This window comes from Cyanistes caeruleus, chromosome Z (assembly GCF_971803275.1).
Source record: "Cyanistes caeruleus chromosome Z, bCyaCae1.hap1.1, whole genome shotgun sequence".
NCBI lineage: Eukaryota > Metazoa > Chordata > Aves > Passeriformes > Paridae > Cyanistes > Cyanistes caeruleus.
Window position 1 is genome coordinate 40404328 of NC_141732.1, and position 17717 is coordinate 40422044.

Sequence of the window (17717 nt, forward strand, 5' to 3'; positions counted from 1 at the left end):
TCTGCTCCTAGTGATGAACCTAGGGTACTAATAACAACAACCAGATGGTCTTGCAGTACCTCAGTGAGAGAAAACTGAGCCTGCCGTAACATCTGCCGGATGACAAAGTACCAAGGGCTTCAGAAAGGTTTGCCTGAGACACATAGAATGCTAGTCTGGAGGACATTCACCTTGTGGATCAGTAGTGTGTCCAGCAGGACCAGGACAATGACTGTCTCCTGTACTCAGCACTGGTAAGGCCGCACCTTGAATCCTGTGTCCAGCTCTGGGCCCAACAATTCAAGCATGTTGAGGTGATGGAGCATGTCCAGAGAAGAGCAACACAGCTGGTGAAGAGTCTGGAGCACAAGTAATGGCTGAGGGAGGTGGGGGTGTTTAGCCTGGAGAAAAGGAGAATGAGAGGAGACCTTATCACTCTAAATAATCACCTGACAGGAGGGCATAGCCAGGTGGGGGTCGTCCTCTTTCCCTGGCAGGACAAGAGGACACAGGCTTATGTGTGCCGGTAAAGGTTTACATTAGGAAAGGCTGGACATTAGGAAGAATTCTTCAGAGAAGGGGTGACTAGACATTGGAATGGACTCCCCAGGGACGTGGTGGAGTCACTAACGCAGAAGGTCTTTAAGGAAAGACTGTGTGTGGCACTCAGTGCCATGGTCTAGGTAATAAGGTGGCGTTCGGTCGTAGGTTAGACTCGATGACCCCAGAAGCCCTTTCCAACCCCAATGACCCTCGATTCCCGGAGGGAACACTGCTACCACGCCCGCCCCCCGCTGGAACCCGCCTCAGGGGTGAGGGCGGTTCGGCGCGAGGAGGGCGGGGCCGCGCAGTCACGTGAGTCTGGCGGAGGCGGCCGCTGCAGCCGCCGGCGGCCCGGTCCGGCCCGGCCGCTCCGGGAGCGGTCATGGTGGGAGCGACATGAGCCCCGAGCCGGAGCCGGAGCCGCCGCCAGCCCGGGACCGGGCGGCAGAGGAGGAGGAGGAGGAGCCGCCGCTGCCTCCGTTGTCGTCGTTGCAGCCGTCGTGGGAGGGCGGCGGCGGCGCCAGGTGGGGCGGCTGCATCATGCTGGTGAAGAGGATCGGCCTGACGGCGGGCGGCTGTGGCATAGTGAGTGCCGGATGGGAGCGGGGGCTCCGTAGAGGTGGCGGCGGCGGCTGCGGCTGCGTGCGGATCCTGCCAGCCCTGAGGGCGGCCGTGCGTTGCGGGCTGGGCCGGGCTGCCCGTGGGTATCAGTGCCCTGCCCGCCCGTGACGGGTTGCCCCTCCTCAGCTGCCCGCCGAGATGTTTCCTGGAGTGTCCTGCCCCGGGTGCCGTAGGGAAGTTGGGGTGCGGCGGGTTCTTCGGGTCGGCCCTGCCCTGCCCGTCCGTAACAACCCCGGTATGTTCGAGTTTGTCCGGGGCGGAGTAACCTGAGTAACCGCACCTGTGAGCAGGTGGCTGTAAATAAGTTTTCTTTTAAACTGTATGAATCCTAGGTGCCAGGAGGGTAAAACTTAAGTTTTCCTTAGGAGCTCTTGGAGGTGCTCCTTGTTGAACCTAACCCACGGGGTTACCGTGTGCAGTTTTTATAAGTTGCTGTGCTTTCTGTTTCGTCTGTTCACAGTAAGCAGTGAGATCGTGTTGTGCAGAAAAAAGGAGCTGGAAGGGAGTGAGTGATCCGTGCGCTCCCTCGCTGCAAAGTTACTTTTATAAATGTGGTAGCGGTGCGTAATTGCTTTCTGCAGAAAAAGTCTTAATCCTTTCCCTCAGTACGTCAGTGTGCTCAGAAGGTGCCTTAAAACCAGATCAGAGGTCGCATCCCTTGAGCTTTCTGCAGTAGATGACAGGTGACTTGTTTCAGGCAGGGTACTGGCTGAGGCGGTATAACCCATCCTGTGTTGTTCAAGTTAGCCCGGAGGTCAAGATGGAGTAGAACCCATGGAAGACACAAAGTAATGAAATCCTGGTACTGACAATTTTTTTAAGGGGTACAGGTGCAAAACAAGGCAATGCCTTACTGCGCTGAATCTTTGTTGGCAAGTTGAAATCACATGTATTTTTTTTTTTTTTTTTGTGTCTGAATTGCAAGGTACTAACAAATTTTCTTGGGGTATATTTATCTTCATGTGTACCTGAATAATTTAATATTAGTTTACTCACAAAATTGGGTATGCGGAAAGCACTGCATATGCCAAAACTTCTAAAACAATGCTAGGTTTGTGTCAGGGAGCCAGCATCTCCTTTTTGTGTTGCATGTCCACGCACAGATAAGCATCTCTGTTATCAGAGATAGTGTGCTGTTTTATGTGAAGGTGAAGAAGTATTTTTAGCTGAACATTAGCAGTGTAGCAGTAATGTGATATCATGGCTAGAGATGAAGAATATTAAAAAAAATATCTTGAAACCATTTGTTTGATGCACATACATTCTTTCTACCTTACTTGTATTTGATGAAGATGTTAAGGTACTTTAAAGATGTAGAAAAATGTTGTTCTATGGAATTAATTAGTAAAGTAATTTTTTAATGTAAGTTAATTCCAAAATGACTGCTTCACACTTCTTATAGTATATCACTTCCATATTTGAGCCTTTTGGTTGTCTTTTAGAAATGGTTATGCCCTCCAAAAAGCAGATTGGATAGACTCTTCAGCTGATGTCTGCTGTATGGTAGAATTGCTGTTCCAGGTTTGTGTACAGCAGTTCCCATTAAAGGGTCTAGTGTATGTGGGATGCAGTAACCCAATCTGAAGTCAGACTACAAAAATATCTCTGAAAGAGTTTTGGAAAGTTAATGTTTTAGTTAAGAAACAGAAGGTTTCAGTTTTATCAACTCAGAAGATATGGTGGAAGATACAAAGGATTGATCTCACTATATATAAGAAAAACAGTTGAATTTTTTGATGTATGAACAGAGGCTAGGAAATGGAAGGTATATGTAGGGAAATTTAAAAAGAAATCAAAAAACTTTTCTTTCTCTAGTTTTGAAAAGTAAAACCCAGATGGAAATTAAATCCATAACTGACAAAGGTGCTAACCTGTTTTTTTTTTATTAATAGATGTAATGTTTGGTAAAGTTGGATCAAGTGTTAAAAAAGTGCTTTTAAGTACTTAAAATATATGTTCTATAAGTTTGAAAATTTAGCTTCAAAGTGACATAAATCCTTAATTTTGTAAAATGATCTGAGGTTTGTGTTTCTGAGTTTATTTTTTTGTCCCTTCCCTCTTAGTCATGGCCTTGGAGGACTTTGTATTCCTCGGAAGCATCTCGTACAAGACAGAATGGCATGGGGCTCTAGCAATATTTCATAAGTGCAGTTAGGGTCATGTTAGGGTCTGCATCTGTTCCTGACTGAACAGTCTGTTTTGTAATTGCAGTTCCTGCACCTCCCTGTGATTCTCACGTGGTTGTCATATTGCTACAACTCTCTCTGCTTAGACTATATTGAAAGAGCTTATTCATAATAAAATATGAGGGGCCAGATCATAGCTTTAGATGTAGTTGCAGAGGTCTGTTTGATATCAGTGGGATACCCCTGACATTTGGAAGAGGAAGGTCGTTGCTTGGACTGCTGCTGAATAAATAAATGCAGAAGTAAAATTTTTGTGAGCTGCTTCTTTGGTCTGCAAAGAATGTCTTAATTTTTCATTTTTATTTTTACTCTTTCCTCACATCAGATCAGTAAGGCAAAGTGGAAGAGTATGACCAAGTCTGTAAGGTTGTGCAAGGCTTTCTCTTTTTACCCCTCCAGCTTGGATATAAGAAGATTCTGGTTTTTGATGTAGCTGTAACTAACTTCACCTTGTTGAATGCATTGGCTTCACCGAATCAAAGAGCTGAAATACAAATGCTAAACAAATGACTTCTTATGAATAGAATTACTGCCTCAAAATTAATAAGAACAATAGTATGTTTAACTGAATTCCAGTGGAATTAAATAATTTTTCTTGCCTGTATTACTGTCACTTAAGTGAGCCTCAGAAATTTAAGTAAATGATGCCATGGGACATTTTGTTAGCTGTTGTGCAATCTTGTTACATCTGAATGTATGAATATGAATACTGGTAGTAAAAACTTGGCATGGCATTCAGAATATTTGCACTATGCACTTCATTTCTGTGCAACCTATTGTCAGTAAAATGTCACACTAAGGAACGTTTTCAGCAAAATACAGTGTCATACTGTCTTAATTAAAGTGCTTTTGTGGGAGAAGTCCTAAATAGAGAATGGAATTAATCAGATGTTAGTTTCATGTTTTTGGACACTGTAAAACACCTCAGCTATTATGAAGCCAAAGACGTTTATATATTTTGGAAAGATAATAGAAACATTTTGAGCTGTAGATCTTGGAAGTTTAACAGCCTTTATTATTTAAACTATTCTACACAGTGAAGCACAACTGTATGTACCCAAAAATTACATGTTCTTATCCTCAGTGTTAGGATTTTTCTTTTTTATACTCCATAAAGAATACAGCACAGTAAAACTAAGACTGCATAATTTAGTGTTATGAGACTTTAGTGAAACAGGTCAGGTTAGTGAATTCAGTAAGCTGGTTTCTTAAATTTCTTGCTTTTAGAATTGAAAGTGTACTGCTGGTGGTAAAAACATTGTTCATTTGTTAGTTTGGGTGTTTAATCCTTTGTGTTTTCTCTCCACACTGGGTATTTTTACTTTTAAATCTGAATAATTAAAGATGAACAATATTGCTTTCTCAAGACTGACAATGTCATCCTGAATCTTCCCATCCCGTTAAACTGACATTAAGTCTGAACTGTTAGCAGGAATGTTCAGCTGTTCTGTTTAGAAGCAAATCACTCTGGTTTATATGTTTGCTGAGAGGGCACTTCTGCTGTTACAAATCTACTTTCACTGATGCCCCGGGTTCTATCAGTGTGGATGGTGTTGTGTTCCAGAAGACTGTGATGGATTAGCATTTTAAGAAACAAAGAGAGACAGAGACATACTATAGACTAGGGCAGTAAAAACTTAAATTATCAGGTCATAGCTATGTAATTAGTTATGAAGATGCAAACCTAGCCTACTGGACAAGGAGGTGTAGTAACTATCTGTCCCATGGAGAAGCATGCATTAACTAAGCAGCCAGGGGTTTTTAGAGGAGTATCTCAGTGTTCTACGTATTTCTAAGTTTTACAAGGAAAACTTAGATAAATTGGCTTCCAACTTGCTGTAGTGTAATACGCTGCTAATGTGTTATTTCTGTATTAAGTAGTTTAATTAAGTAGTGAGTTACTGTACAGACTGGTGCTTTCAGAATGTAGCAGGATGTACAGCATTGTTTTCTTGGCTTGTCTTCCTACCTGAATGGCTTCAGTCATGAAGACTGAACCAGAAATGGTCGTCATGCTTTGCATGCCTTAGAAGATGCCTGCTTCTAAACTTGTCCAATCTATGCTTAAACAGGAATGTGTTCCCAGCAGGAAATACAATATGGCAAGACATTTTAGACCTCAAGAATAGATTGTGTGAAGTGCCACTTATTTTCTTGTGTTTTAGTATAAGGAGGTAGTGGCAAATTTTTCTTAATACCCTTCGTGTCATTCCCTGTTCAATGAATCCTATTTGTATCTTTCTGCAGATATTTTTATTGTGGTTTTGAGGAAGCTGCTTCAGCATTCCTCTGTACCTTTGGTAGTGTTATTTTTATTTCTGTGGGCCTCTTGTGCTTCTGTATGCAACAATGCGTATTGCTTAAAGCTTCTGAATGAAACAGTCATGGGATAAGAAGAGGATCTTTATGTAGAGCTAATAAAAATGGTCAGAACATCAGAAGAAGAGGATTAGTAAGGCAGGCACATCACATGTTAATGCAGTAATATAGTGATAATCTTTTTCCTAATAGGAAAAGTTCTTCTGAATGTGCTTTAGTAAGCCACTGCTGAATGCTAGACTAATTTCTTTCATTTAACTCTTTCTTTCCAGGATCACATTCCTGTGTTGTAGTTGTCCTATATGTGGAATTAAAATTGTTTCTTCTTGTTTGCATAATGTATATTTAAATTTATATACATTAATTTCAATCTACTGTTTAATTTGTTCTACAGATTCCATTAACTTTTGTTGTTCTTTACTGTTGCCCTATAAGTCTTCCAAAGTGAGTTGCATTTTGTCATCAATGAACTTTGTCATTTCACTTTCATCCTTTTTTACAGCTCACTTCTGAATGTGTTAAACAACATAGGTACTAGGACAGAGGAGTAGGAGTCATCTGGTAATGTTGCTGTGCTGCATGAACAGATTGCAGTGGGTTTATTTGTTTAAGTTGTCCTGGGGGTTATTTTTGTGTGTGTTTTGGGGGCTTTTTAGGGTTGTTTTTTTTTTTTTAAATTTTTTTTTTGTGTGTGTGTGTGTGTGTATGTATGTGTGGGTTGGTTTGTTTGTTTACTTTCTTTTCAGTTCCTGTGAGGAGTTTGCTTGCTTTAAGAGCCTTTAGTGAGCATCTTTGAGTATGTCTACTGAATTTTCAGAAGGGTTATTGATGTGATTTGCCTTCTCTGTACATTTGCTTTGGAGAACTCCAGGAACTTTTTAAGGCTCAATTTCTCCTTGCAAAATTTTCAGGCTTTTCCATTTTGAATGAATTGTTGTTCTGATACTCTAGCCCTGGGCAATATGATTCAGCCTAGCTTTCTGCTGAGAAAGTGTCATGATCTTCCAGTCCAGATACAGATCAGCTTAAGGTGTTTGTTTAGCAACTGAAATACAAGTTTGGACAATGTATAATATGAATTAGTTATGATTTATATTGCAGCTCACAAGGCATATGTAAAATGCTGTACTGGAGTGGAAAGCACTTTCACTTGTGTTCTAAGTATTTTTACACTGAATTTTTGCCAGTTCCAATAAACAGCATTTGTGGTCAGCAGCTGGAATTAAGATGGATCCAAAATGCTTCTGTTTGAAAATTAAAATAGTCACTAGAAAGAGATAAAAATGCAGTATCCCCAGAGAGCTACCTGGGTAATAGGTGTGGAAGAAAGAGAATGTTGAATGAAGAGAGATGGATTGGTGGTATGATACTTGTGCAAGAATAAGCTATAATGATTAAATAGTCTTGTAGTGAGACATACCAGGAAAAGCTGGCATTTGAAATGGCTGTATTTTTTTGGAAACTAATGAAATAGTGAAGAAAATGAAACTATGAACTAATGAAATAGTGAAGATAAATGTGTAAAGGGAATGAATTTTATAATTTGTCATGAACTTCAAGATCTGAATGATTCATACATGAAAGCATGTTTCTTGGAGCATCAGTGTACTGATTCTGTTAATTCAGTTCTTTTTTTTCTTGGAAATATCAGAGTTGACATAGTGGACTGCAGTGCAGGTGGTAGTATAAAAAATTACTTTTAACCAGTTAATTTTTGCAGGGGAAAATTTTTCTGTAGGCACTTAAAATAAGAAGTTATAAAATGCGTACAAATTCATTTTAATGTTGTTTTACATGTAGGACAGTGAGTGCTCTTTGCAAAGGTATGTCTGTACTGCAAGTAGAACAAGGAACTAGCAGGCTCTCCTAAGATACCCTAGTGTCTGGTGGGAAGGAGTTTCCCACAGGATGGTGCAGGGGGACAAAGGCGAGTTCCTGTGGTTTGTCAGTTCAGAGGGTTCATTTTGAGTTTGGTTGTTATCTGCCTGAAAGATAATAGGATTATGTGACTGGAAAGGTACTTTAGGGAGATACCTTCCTCTTCAGGACAGGATCAGCTGTGAGGCCTGTGCAGGTTGCCTAGGGCTGTTCCAGTAGGATATTGAAACAAACCATGTCCTGCTCTGCTGCTTCACCCTTATGGGACGAAAAAAAGCCTGCTGTATTTAACCAAATGAATCTTTTGCATGATTTGCCTATCAGGACTGTGTGGCCCTCATAAAAATAGGAAAATTTTGAAAAGATGCTCTGGAGGACTTGAGGATTTGAACAGTGAGAAGTGATTTTGTTCTCAAAAAAGCATATTTCTTTAAAGAAATAAACAGTTAGGCATGCTTGAAGTTGATGTTAAGGTGCTTTTTCAGGCATTCAAACAATTTTAATTATCACATCATAGATTTGAATTAACAGATAAATAGCTACCTAAGAACTGTATGAATAAGAAATACTGCCTGCTCTTGGTTTGCTCTGCAGACCTGGGACTGGCTGTAAGATTGCATTTTGCTGTGGAATATTTTAGGGTGAATTGTACTAGCTGTTCTTCAGAATGTCTTGGATAAGGTATTCTTACTAATACTAGAATGTGTTTCCCTTCTTCTTTTCTATGAGCGATTATTACCAGCTGGATTTATCATTTGACATTCTTCCCTGGATTTATTAATATTCAACAGCTGTTTTGCTTTAAAAAAAATAAAAATCTACTGCCTCACAGTAGTTACCCCAGTTTTTTTCTTTCAAATTAACTTCTGGATTTATTCTGACTCCAAGAAAGGCAGAAGAAAAAATGTGGGGTTTTTTTGTTTGTTTGTTTGTTTTTAAGAATTGGGCAGTGAAAAGAGGCATTGAAGGAGCAAAAGTGTAAAACTGGGGATGTAAAAATAACAGATGTTTTGCTAGAATTCTTAGGACTTCAGATTTTACAATGATGGCCTCAGACTTGTATTGTTATGCATTTGAGATTAAGTAATGTTTTGCTCATTAATGATTGTGCAAGTATAAAACCTTGACAAACAGCTGCATTTGAAGACAGTTACAAGGTTGATACATAGTTTCTCAGCCCACACACAGGTCTGTCACATGAAGATGATCCATGTGAGTAGGACATAAGACCATAACAATTTTAAGGCCTTCCTGAGGGCTCTTATGGCACTTCCACTTTTGAGGGCAGTGAATGAGGCAAGCAACTTGTATGTTGACCATATCTGCAATATTTCTGAAATGCTTTTAAAATCTTTTTAATCATAAGGAATTTGGTAAGTTGTTTATTCAGGAATTTATTGTTTATTCAAGAAGCCTAAAGGTCCTTGTGTTTCAAGGTTTATAAACATTTTTTGCATACTCAAAGTACGTTGTGTAAATTGCATGGAGTTTTGTTGCAGGATATTTTCTCAATGCAGAAATGAATAGTTCTGATACAGCTTTATGATAAAGGCAAGTGTGAAGTGTTTTTAGAAGACTCCTTGATTTTGAGCCAAGTGAAGGGTTTTCATTGCTTTTTTTATTCTGTGGACCAGGCTGTATACATGATCAATCATAAATTATTTTTTTTTCTTAAAAAATAGGTGATGCTTGATTAAAAATTGGAAGCTTCTGTGATGGAATTTTTGGGAAGTACAGTAAAGATGAACATTCAGAATTAACTGTCTTTATCAGTCCATATGATGTCAGTGAGCTGTCCTGGTTTCATGATCTTTGTTTTCCAAAGCAGCCTTTAGCACAAGATTTTTAATTAATCTAGGGATTTAGGACATTGTAAAGAAAACTGAAAACCATCACCTACAGTCAGTGTGGATCACAGGTCGGTAGTGTTAGTATATTTGACATAGAATTCTTCAAACCTGTCTTAGTTTTAACAGGAACATGTTCCGTTCTGAACGGAATCTTGGATCTGAATTTTAGTTTTCCAGGTCATGGCATAAATCCAAAAGGCTGTGGTGTTTTCTGTTTTTTTAAGTAGTTCAGTGCAGCTAACTTTAAGCTGCATGATACTGCCAGAAATTATTTCCAGACTATTTTAATCTCCATGCATGTCTTTGAGTATGTATGTACATCATCTTTCTGCTAAACCATATAAATCTCAGATCAAATTTGCGTGTAATAAAAACATTATTAACAAAACTACAAAACTTCATTTTTTATGGCATTAGAAATGTTTGGTAAATGCAGGCCAGATATTTATGATACAGCAACACACTTAGTGATAAAAAGTTATGAGGGAAGTAGAGGTAGGGGAAGGTCTGGGGAGTCCCTTACTTACTCTACTGTAAAATCTGCTTTTTTTCAGAGGAAACTGCTGTACAAGGAGTCTTCAGATTTCCGTATAATTAGTGTTAAGTGCTAGTCTGACCAACAGGCATCTTGGCAAAAAAAAATCAATGAAATTGTTATTCTATTATCTTGTAAGAAGTACTTACAGGGTTCTTATATGAAGGAGGTTTTTTTTTGGTTTTTTTTTTTTTTTACTCCCATAGCCTTTGGAATCTTTGCTATTTCGAAATTAAAACTTGCATGGTAATGTACAGAGAAATGTTAATAATACTTGAAAGTTATTAGCCTTCCAGAGATAATCTTTGATCTATGATATTATATTGTTTCTCAGGAGAAAGAGAACTGTTTTCTTCAAATCTTCATGCTTTGAAGCAAGCTGCAATGTAGGAAGTGAATTTAATCTTATTAGCTAGGATACACTGTTGCTACAGGTTTTGATAAACTGACAGATCTAAAAATTCTTACAGATCTATGCATTTACTGTTTAAACAATAGGAGTTTTTTCACTTTTTTTTCTATAGACAGCTTAAATGAATCTTGTAATGCAAGGATTTTCAAAACATGTGATTTCTACCAATCTGGGTGAAAGTTTTTTGAGCAGGGGAGAAACACCAAAGGTGTCTGTACTCTACCTTCATCCTAGGCTGACTTCTTTCACATTCAGTGGAAGATCCTGAGTTTCATGTTCACCCTGCTCTCCACTTGCTGAAATGAATCAGGTTGATATTTATCACTGGATAGTGTCCCTTCAGCAGAATTCTGCATTATTAAATTGCACTCTTCTGTTGGAGTGCAATGGTGGATTGGCTGGAAATACTGAAAAAAATCTTCTGAAGGACAGTTGTTAGGAGCTGGGCAGGAGCACAAAAACTATGTAAAAGTTACTATGCCAAGGGGTAGTCAGAAATAAAAACATTACTGAATGCTTTTGGTTGGAAGGAACCTTGAAAATAATGTAATTTCTTCACCAGTGGAGAAGATTCCACCCACTATATAAGTTGCTCAGGGCCTCATCTAGGTAGCCTTTCGCACTTTCAAGTATGGAATGTCCACAACTTCTCTAGGCAACTTGATGCAATGCCTCACTATTTATTAAGGACTTTCTTCCTAATACCTAATCTAAATCTCTCCTTTTTTCATTTAAAAGCATTCCCCTTCTCCTATCATATTCTGCCCATGTAAAAAGTCACTCTTCCTTTTTTAAAAGTCATTCTTTTCCAAAAGACCCCTTCAAGCAGTGAGAGGCCACAGAGGTCTCCCTGGAGCCTTCTCTTCTCTTCTCTTCTTGGAGGCTGAAGAATTCCAGTGCTCCCAGCCTGTCTTCATAGGAGAGATGTTCTAGCCTTCTGATTAATGGTCTCCTCTGGACCCAATATAATAGGTTCATGTCCTTCCTGTGCTGATGGCTCCAGAGCTGGACACAATTTTACAGATGAGGTCTCCTGAGGACAGAATAGAGGATCAAAAATCTCCTCCCTTCACTTGCTGGCGACTCCTCATTTAATGCAGCCCAGGATGTGATTTGTCTTCTAGGATGTGAGTGCACACTGCTGTCTTATGTCCAACTTTTCATCCACAAGAACCCCCAAGTCCTTCTCAGGGCTGTTCTCTTCTCCTGTCTGTGTTCATGTCTGGATTGCCCTGACCCAGGAGCAGCTCCTTGCACCCAGACCTGTTAGACTTCATGAGATACTAGTGGGCCCAATTCTCAAGCTTGTCCCCTTCTCTGTGGATGGCAGCCTGTCCTTCCATTGTGTCAGCTGTACTGCACTGCTTTGTGTCATCTGCAGTCTTGTTGAAGCTGCACTCCATTTCTCTGCCTATGTCATCAGTGAAGACACTGAAGAACACTGGTCCCAGATTAGAGCCCTGAGGGACACCACTCGTCACCAGCCTCCACCACACAGAGCCATTGAGCACAACTCTCTGGCTGCATCCATCCAGCCAGTTCTTTATCCACTAAATAGTTCACACTTCAAATCCATGTGTTTCCTCTTTGGAGATAAGGGTGTCATATGGAGCTGCATTGAAGTCTTTACGGAAGTCCATCTAAATTATATCTGTCAGTCCCCCCTTGTCAACCATTGTTCTCACTGCAGTGAAGGCCACTAGATGGTTCAGCACGTCCGCTTAAATCTCTTTTGGGAAGAAAGCAAGCAAGCAGCACTTCTTGTTAAATATGCCTTTCCCAGGGGTTCTGCCCATTTCATTAATCTCATCTGGGATCAAATCCTTTGATCTTGAATGGCAGCAGTTTCACAGAATCATGAGCACTTTGATAGTTTGCTAATTCTTTCTGGAATTACTTGTTGACCAGTAGAATAGTTTCTCAGTCAGCAGTCTGTATTTGCAGACACAAGTATAGAATCAGTTGATCAGCAATTAACAGAAAGTATTTGTACAGATGACAAGGATAAGCAGGTCCTTATTTTCTCATACTTAGGCATTTTCAAATACAAAAATTGTAGCTCCTGTGAGCATAAAAACATTACCATAGTTTTTTGAAACAATGCTGTGATCTTAATAAAGTGTATGTGTCTTGTCACTTATGGAGGAAGAAGGGAGAGGCATACAATTTGTCACTCTGTTGTGGAAGGGTTGTCAGTAATGCTCAGGGGACAGAAAGCCTAAAGGCATGTTGGAGGTGAAAGCAGTGCAGGGTAATGTCAGGAATAGGGCCAACAATTCTTTTCAGTCAGCAGGTGTTCTGGGGAACAAACTGTTTCAAGTTCCCTAGAGATCTTTAATTGTTTTGTAATACAGAACAGTTTCTCCTCCCTTGTTTGGCTTATTGTTGTTCCCAAGGGCTTGGTTAGTAGGTCATGCTGAAAAGTGGTTATGCTCAAAACATGTTTGCGAGAGAGATATTTGCACATGTAATGAACTGGATGTGTACAACCACTGCATTTGTTTTTCTTTCTTAGCAACACGGTATTGGTCGGCCGAGCGTATACCATGCGGTGGTGGTCATATTTCTAGAATTCTTTGCCTGGGGGCTCTTGACAACTCCAATGCTAACGGTAAGTATCAGTTCATCACAGTTCCTCAGCTGTTATCTTGGTGTTGACATATGTTAATTTGCTAATTTCTAGGGATTTGAAGTTTAATTTGCTTTACATAAATGCATATCTCATTACCTGAATTCCAGAAGTCTTAGCAGCTGCGATCTGGACTGCTGAAAGACTAGAGGATAAAGAAAAATAGATAAAGTCTGCTGTACTCTTCTTTAACTCTTACTTGTCTTTTAGAGTAACACCAGTTTAGTCTATTGACTGAAGTATCTCTAGAAATTCTGGCTTTTTCAAGACTTCATAGTTCAATTAGTCTTCCAATTGTAACAATTGAATAAACTATGCAACTCTTCATTAACTATGTATACTCCTGTGGGCCAACTGTTCTGTCAGCATGTAACGTAGAGTAAAATGCAGAGCCATTCATGTAAGAAACGGATTTCATACATATTTAATCTGCTTTGGTTACTTTCCAGATCAACAGTTAATTTGAGTGCTTGGTAATAGGATATGAAGCATTCATTTGAAGATACGGATCTCGTTAGTTTTAGTGGGGCCTGCCTGTGAGCAATCGCAGGAGGTCTACTAGTCCAGGTTTTCATTGCCTAATGCTTGAGACCACTTTGAATACATGGCAAGCAAAATTTTGTGTGGTTGAAAGAGTTAATTTTTTTCCTCCTCCAAACTCCAAATAAGATAATGTACATAACTCTTGGAATGTGTTGGCCTAAGTTTTCTAAACACAATCACTGAATTTCTTAATTTAATAAAATTAATAGAAGTTAATAAAAAAGTTTGCATAAACAGATTTCCACAAAGCAGTTGTCTTACAAAATAACTGTCCTGTCATCCTGCATTACCAGTGTCAAAATATGGGGAAACTTGCTGGATCATCTTTCTTATCTTTTATTTCTCTTTGCTTTTTTTTCTTAACCAAAGTGCTCAATTTCAACTTAACCAATTTTGACACTTCTCATTTAAAAGGATAAGTGTGCAAATCATAATTCTTACAGATCTGCAAACTCCCACCAATTTTAATACAACTGTATATTAGGTGGGTTCTTCAGTAGTTGCCCAGTAGTATACTCCAGTTGGAATAGGTCCATAGTTGATCTTTTTTATTTGTAATCAGCTTTGCAAACGCTGAATGTCTGCTGTTAGGTTTTTATAAATTCAGGTCTGGTTTATACTTTGCATCTGTCTTGTGATGTACCTGTGGTAGCTTATGTTGGCCTGCTTATGAGGCAGCAGTATAAGAAGTGTAGAGATATCTTATGAGCAAGATATCAATTCAACCTTTGAATTGACAGCTATCCACTTCTGCTCAAGCAGGTTTGTCAGGTAGGAGGGGCAGAAATGGAAGTGTCTGGTCTGTTGATCAAAGCTCAGGGTTACTCAATTTTGTGTGGGTTTTTTCATGATTCTGTAGGTCATTGTCAACTTTCAATTTAATTAAAATATTGCATTCTATGAAAAAAAATTATGTGTATTTTTGATAGCTGAGATTATTTAAAGTTCATTTTTTAAATTCCTGTTTCACTTATTTTGACATCTCTCAGCAAAGCTGTACTGTTTGTTACATGACACTATACTTGGAGAAGAAAAGATTTAAAGTGTTTATAAAACACACAAAGGCTATTCTAGTCAAAAAATGCCCAAAGCTTATGGACATTATTTTTATTTATAGACTTTAAACCAATGTTAGTAAATTACCATAAGCAGTATTAATTACTTAATGATATGTTCTCTCTTCAATATATATATGTTTTGAATATGTATCTATTGGTAGAACTTGAGTAAAGCAGTTTGCTCTAGCAGTTTGTCAGCTTGCATTTCTCTTGTCTATAAAGCAATAAATGAATATAAAAAAACTCAAACTTAATATCAGCAGTGATTGCCACTCAGAAAAAAAACACTGGAAAACAATTCACAAGTAATTAGATTTAACTCTGAGTTTCATATTTTTGTTTCATTTTGTTGTTTTCTTTAAGTTAGAAGACTTCTAATTTTAGATCTGTAATTTGAATCCTGGCCTTTTTTTTCCTCATTTCATAACATCAGTTTTCTGACAGGTGAAAAAGTGTTTTAAATACCTAACCAAAAGATGATACCAGAAGTGAAAAGTGATGTAAATAAGGAGAGTTATCTGCCCAGTAATTAGTAAGAGAACCACCACTTTGATTAAACCTATGAACTGAGAATCTCAGTCTGTCTAAAAAAAATAATGCTTATACTTTTCAGTGACACTTTCTCAGTATACACAAAGTAACTTTTGTGATTGGTGGCAATTTGAATATCACAATAAGTTTTTTTAGCCAACATGGTAATACCTGTGAGGCCCCTAAACTCTCTTGCATATTTATGGCAAATCTGTTTAGCATAGATTAACATTCTTGCCCTTGAATTAAGACTGCTGGTAAAGCACCTTACATGAATTTGTAGCTATATTTAAGCACTCAAAACTCTTGCTGGTATTTGTAAGCATCTACTTATTAATTTGAAATGTTCCTAACCATCTTGCTATTTAATAGCTGCTGTGTGGTCAGTTGTGAAAATAGCACTGTTTTTTCCTTGTCAATGTAAGTTAGCTGAATCCCATTTTCACTCTTAAATATTGACAGTGTTTGAGTCAACCTTTTTGTAGAATTAACTACATAAAAATTATGTAATTTTTACTGCATGGAGGTGGTTTTTGGTTACACTGATCCTCTTTTTAAGCAAAGTGTCCCAAAGTAATTATCTCCGCATTACAGTCTTTGCCAGTAGTAAATTCCTATGAATTTATGCTGATAAATTGATATTAAATCTTGTTTATATTTTCTAGTGAAGACAAAAAAGAGGTAGAAGATACTTTCGTTCTGGTTATTCCAGGGTTTTTGGTTTGGTTTGGTTTTTTTTTTGGTGTTGTTTTGGTTTGGTTTTTCCCTTTTGTTTTTATTTTGGGATAGTTTTAACAAGTTCTCATAGAGCTATCCTGTTTTATAAATCAATTTTAAACTTGGAATCAACTCTCTCCTGTCTCTCCTTATTAAAAACTGCTTTTTTCCCCCCTGTTAGGTCTTACATGAAACATTTCCCCTTCATACATTTTTAATGAATGGTCTTATTCAGGGTGTTAAGGTAAGATGTTTTTTAAATCTCTGACCTGAATATCCTGTGTTCTCGTATTTTGACTTGTCTCACCTGCATTTTCCATAAGAACATACAAACCACTGAGAATTTAGTTAATTCTTAAGCCATATTTTACTGTAGTAGTTGTTTCTTGGGCTGAATTTAAGTTTTACTGCAGAAGTGTCAGCATCTTGAGACAAGTGGAATTTTTCTCAGAAATTTAAATTCCTCTCATTTGAATAGATACCACTTGTAGCTATTGTAATTTTGATAAGGATCTGTCTGAGAATAAAGCTATTTTATTGTCTGCTTCCTAATGTTAAATGATTTATATCAGAGACAAATTAATGCAATCATAATGATACCATTGTGATAGAAAATGAAGCACTCAATCACTGTGATTTTGTCTTATAATGTAAAATGTGGCATAAGAGCTAATTTTCATCAGGTTTGTTATATTTCCTGGTCTTTTTTTTTTTTTTTTTAATCCACTCTAGAACATTCTGTGATGTTCAGGGCAGCTTGTATAGCTTACTTAGACCACTGCATTCACACAGGGGTTATGCTGGATTGTGGCCACAAAAAAGCTTGCAAGAGTTTTCTAGCATAACTAATGAAAAGTTCTCTTTGATAACTGTTTGATAACTGTTGTATTGAGACACTGCAAAGCCCTTGCTGTAACTTAGAACTAAGGTAATTTATAGCACTCAGAAATTACTTTTCTTTATGTCCCGTAACAAATCTAAAGTATTGCTTTTAGTTGTAAGAATGTTACATCTTTAGGATAGACTTGCTGTCTTTCATGGTGGATTGGCAGAGCACAGTGCACTCAGGATGTTGGTTTGTCTCAGACTGAAAGAGGAAGTTATCTTCTCATTGTTCTCATACAAAACAAAGTTCATGTTCCTCTTCCTGTTTTAAGTTTTTCACTTACAGTGCAATGTAACTGTGTATTAAAAGTAGTAAATAGAGGATTCCCATAGATTTTGTACAGAGCATATCTGTAGAAAAGTGCAGTAATGTAATGAATGTCTGGATTGCTCTAACAGGTCTAATAAATGAGCAATCAAAGAGTAGAAAGAGCTTGTATTTCCGTGTCTTTTTTCTTTAAAATTTTGTTTGTGGAACATGGGAAGTATTTTTCATAGCAAAACATGTTAATTTTTGTGCCACTGAAAGCTGATTCTAAGGAGCAGAAACACTAATTTCAACTGAGTAAGACATCTAAGTTTCCAACAATCTGGTAGTCTGGCTTTACAGCTTTTGCTCTCTTTCTGAAAACGTTGAAAATCAGTTTTGTTTGTAAGGATTTGGCAGAACAGTTACTTAGTATAGCAGTCTGTATGCATATGTTAAACTTGTGACAATATTTGAATAAGAGAGGTAGGCTAAAGTTAGCTGGAGCAAACTTCCAAGGTATTTCAGTATGTTTCGACTTGTGGCACAGTTGGATTGATAAATGAAGAATGTACTAATTAGGAGGAGCTGTTCCTCTGTTAACAAACCCGTGAAATCCTTTACTTATTTTAATTCTCCTGTGTAATAAAATGCATTTGAGGCCTAGATTCTAGGACTTCATGAAAGTCTGGAAAATCTAGTATTTGATCCTTAGTCAATTTTTTTTTTTAACTGAACACTGTGCACTGAGTCTGACCTTCACCACGGGGATCTCATTATGGTG

The 17717-nt window shown here is 38.2% G+C and overlaps 1 protein-coding gene across 5 annotated transcripts in view; it reads left to right on the plus strand.

The window, feature by feature from the left end:
• Positions 1-373: 373 nt before the first annotated feature.
• The window catches only part of SLC71A2 (solute carrier family 71 member 2), a 30995-nt gene continuing 13651 nt past the window's right edge, over positions 374-17717 (plus strand). For 2 of the 5 annotated variants that reach the window (XM_086866881.1, XM_086866883.1), the window contains exons 1-3: positions 374-1046; positions 12839-12934; positions 15983-16045. In XM_086866881.1, coding sequence (XP_086723007.1) covers positions 726-1046; positions 12839-12934; positions 15983-16045 — 480 coding nt within the window. In that variant the 5' untranslated portion in view covers positions 374-725. Of the gene's footprint in view, positions 1108-1353; positions 1434-12838; positions 12935-15982; positions 16046-17717 lie in introns of those variants that run through there. The other 3 variants (XM_086866882.1, XM_086866884.1, XM_086866885.1) reach the window with 2 other exon arrangements.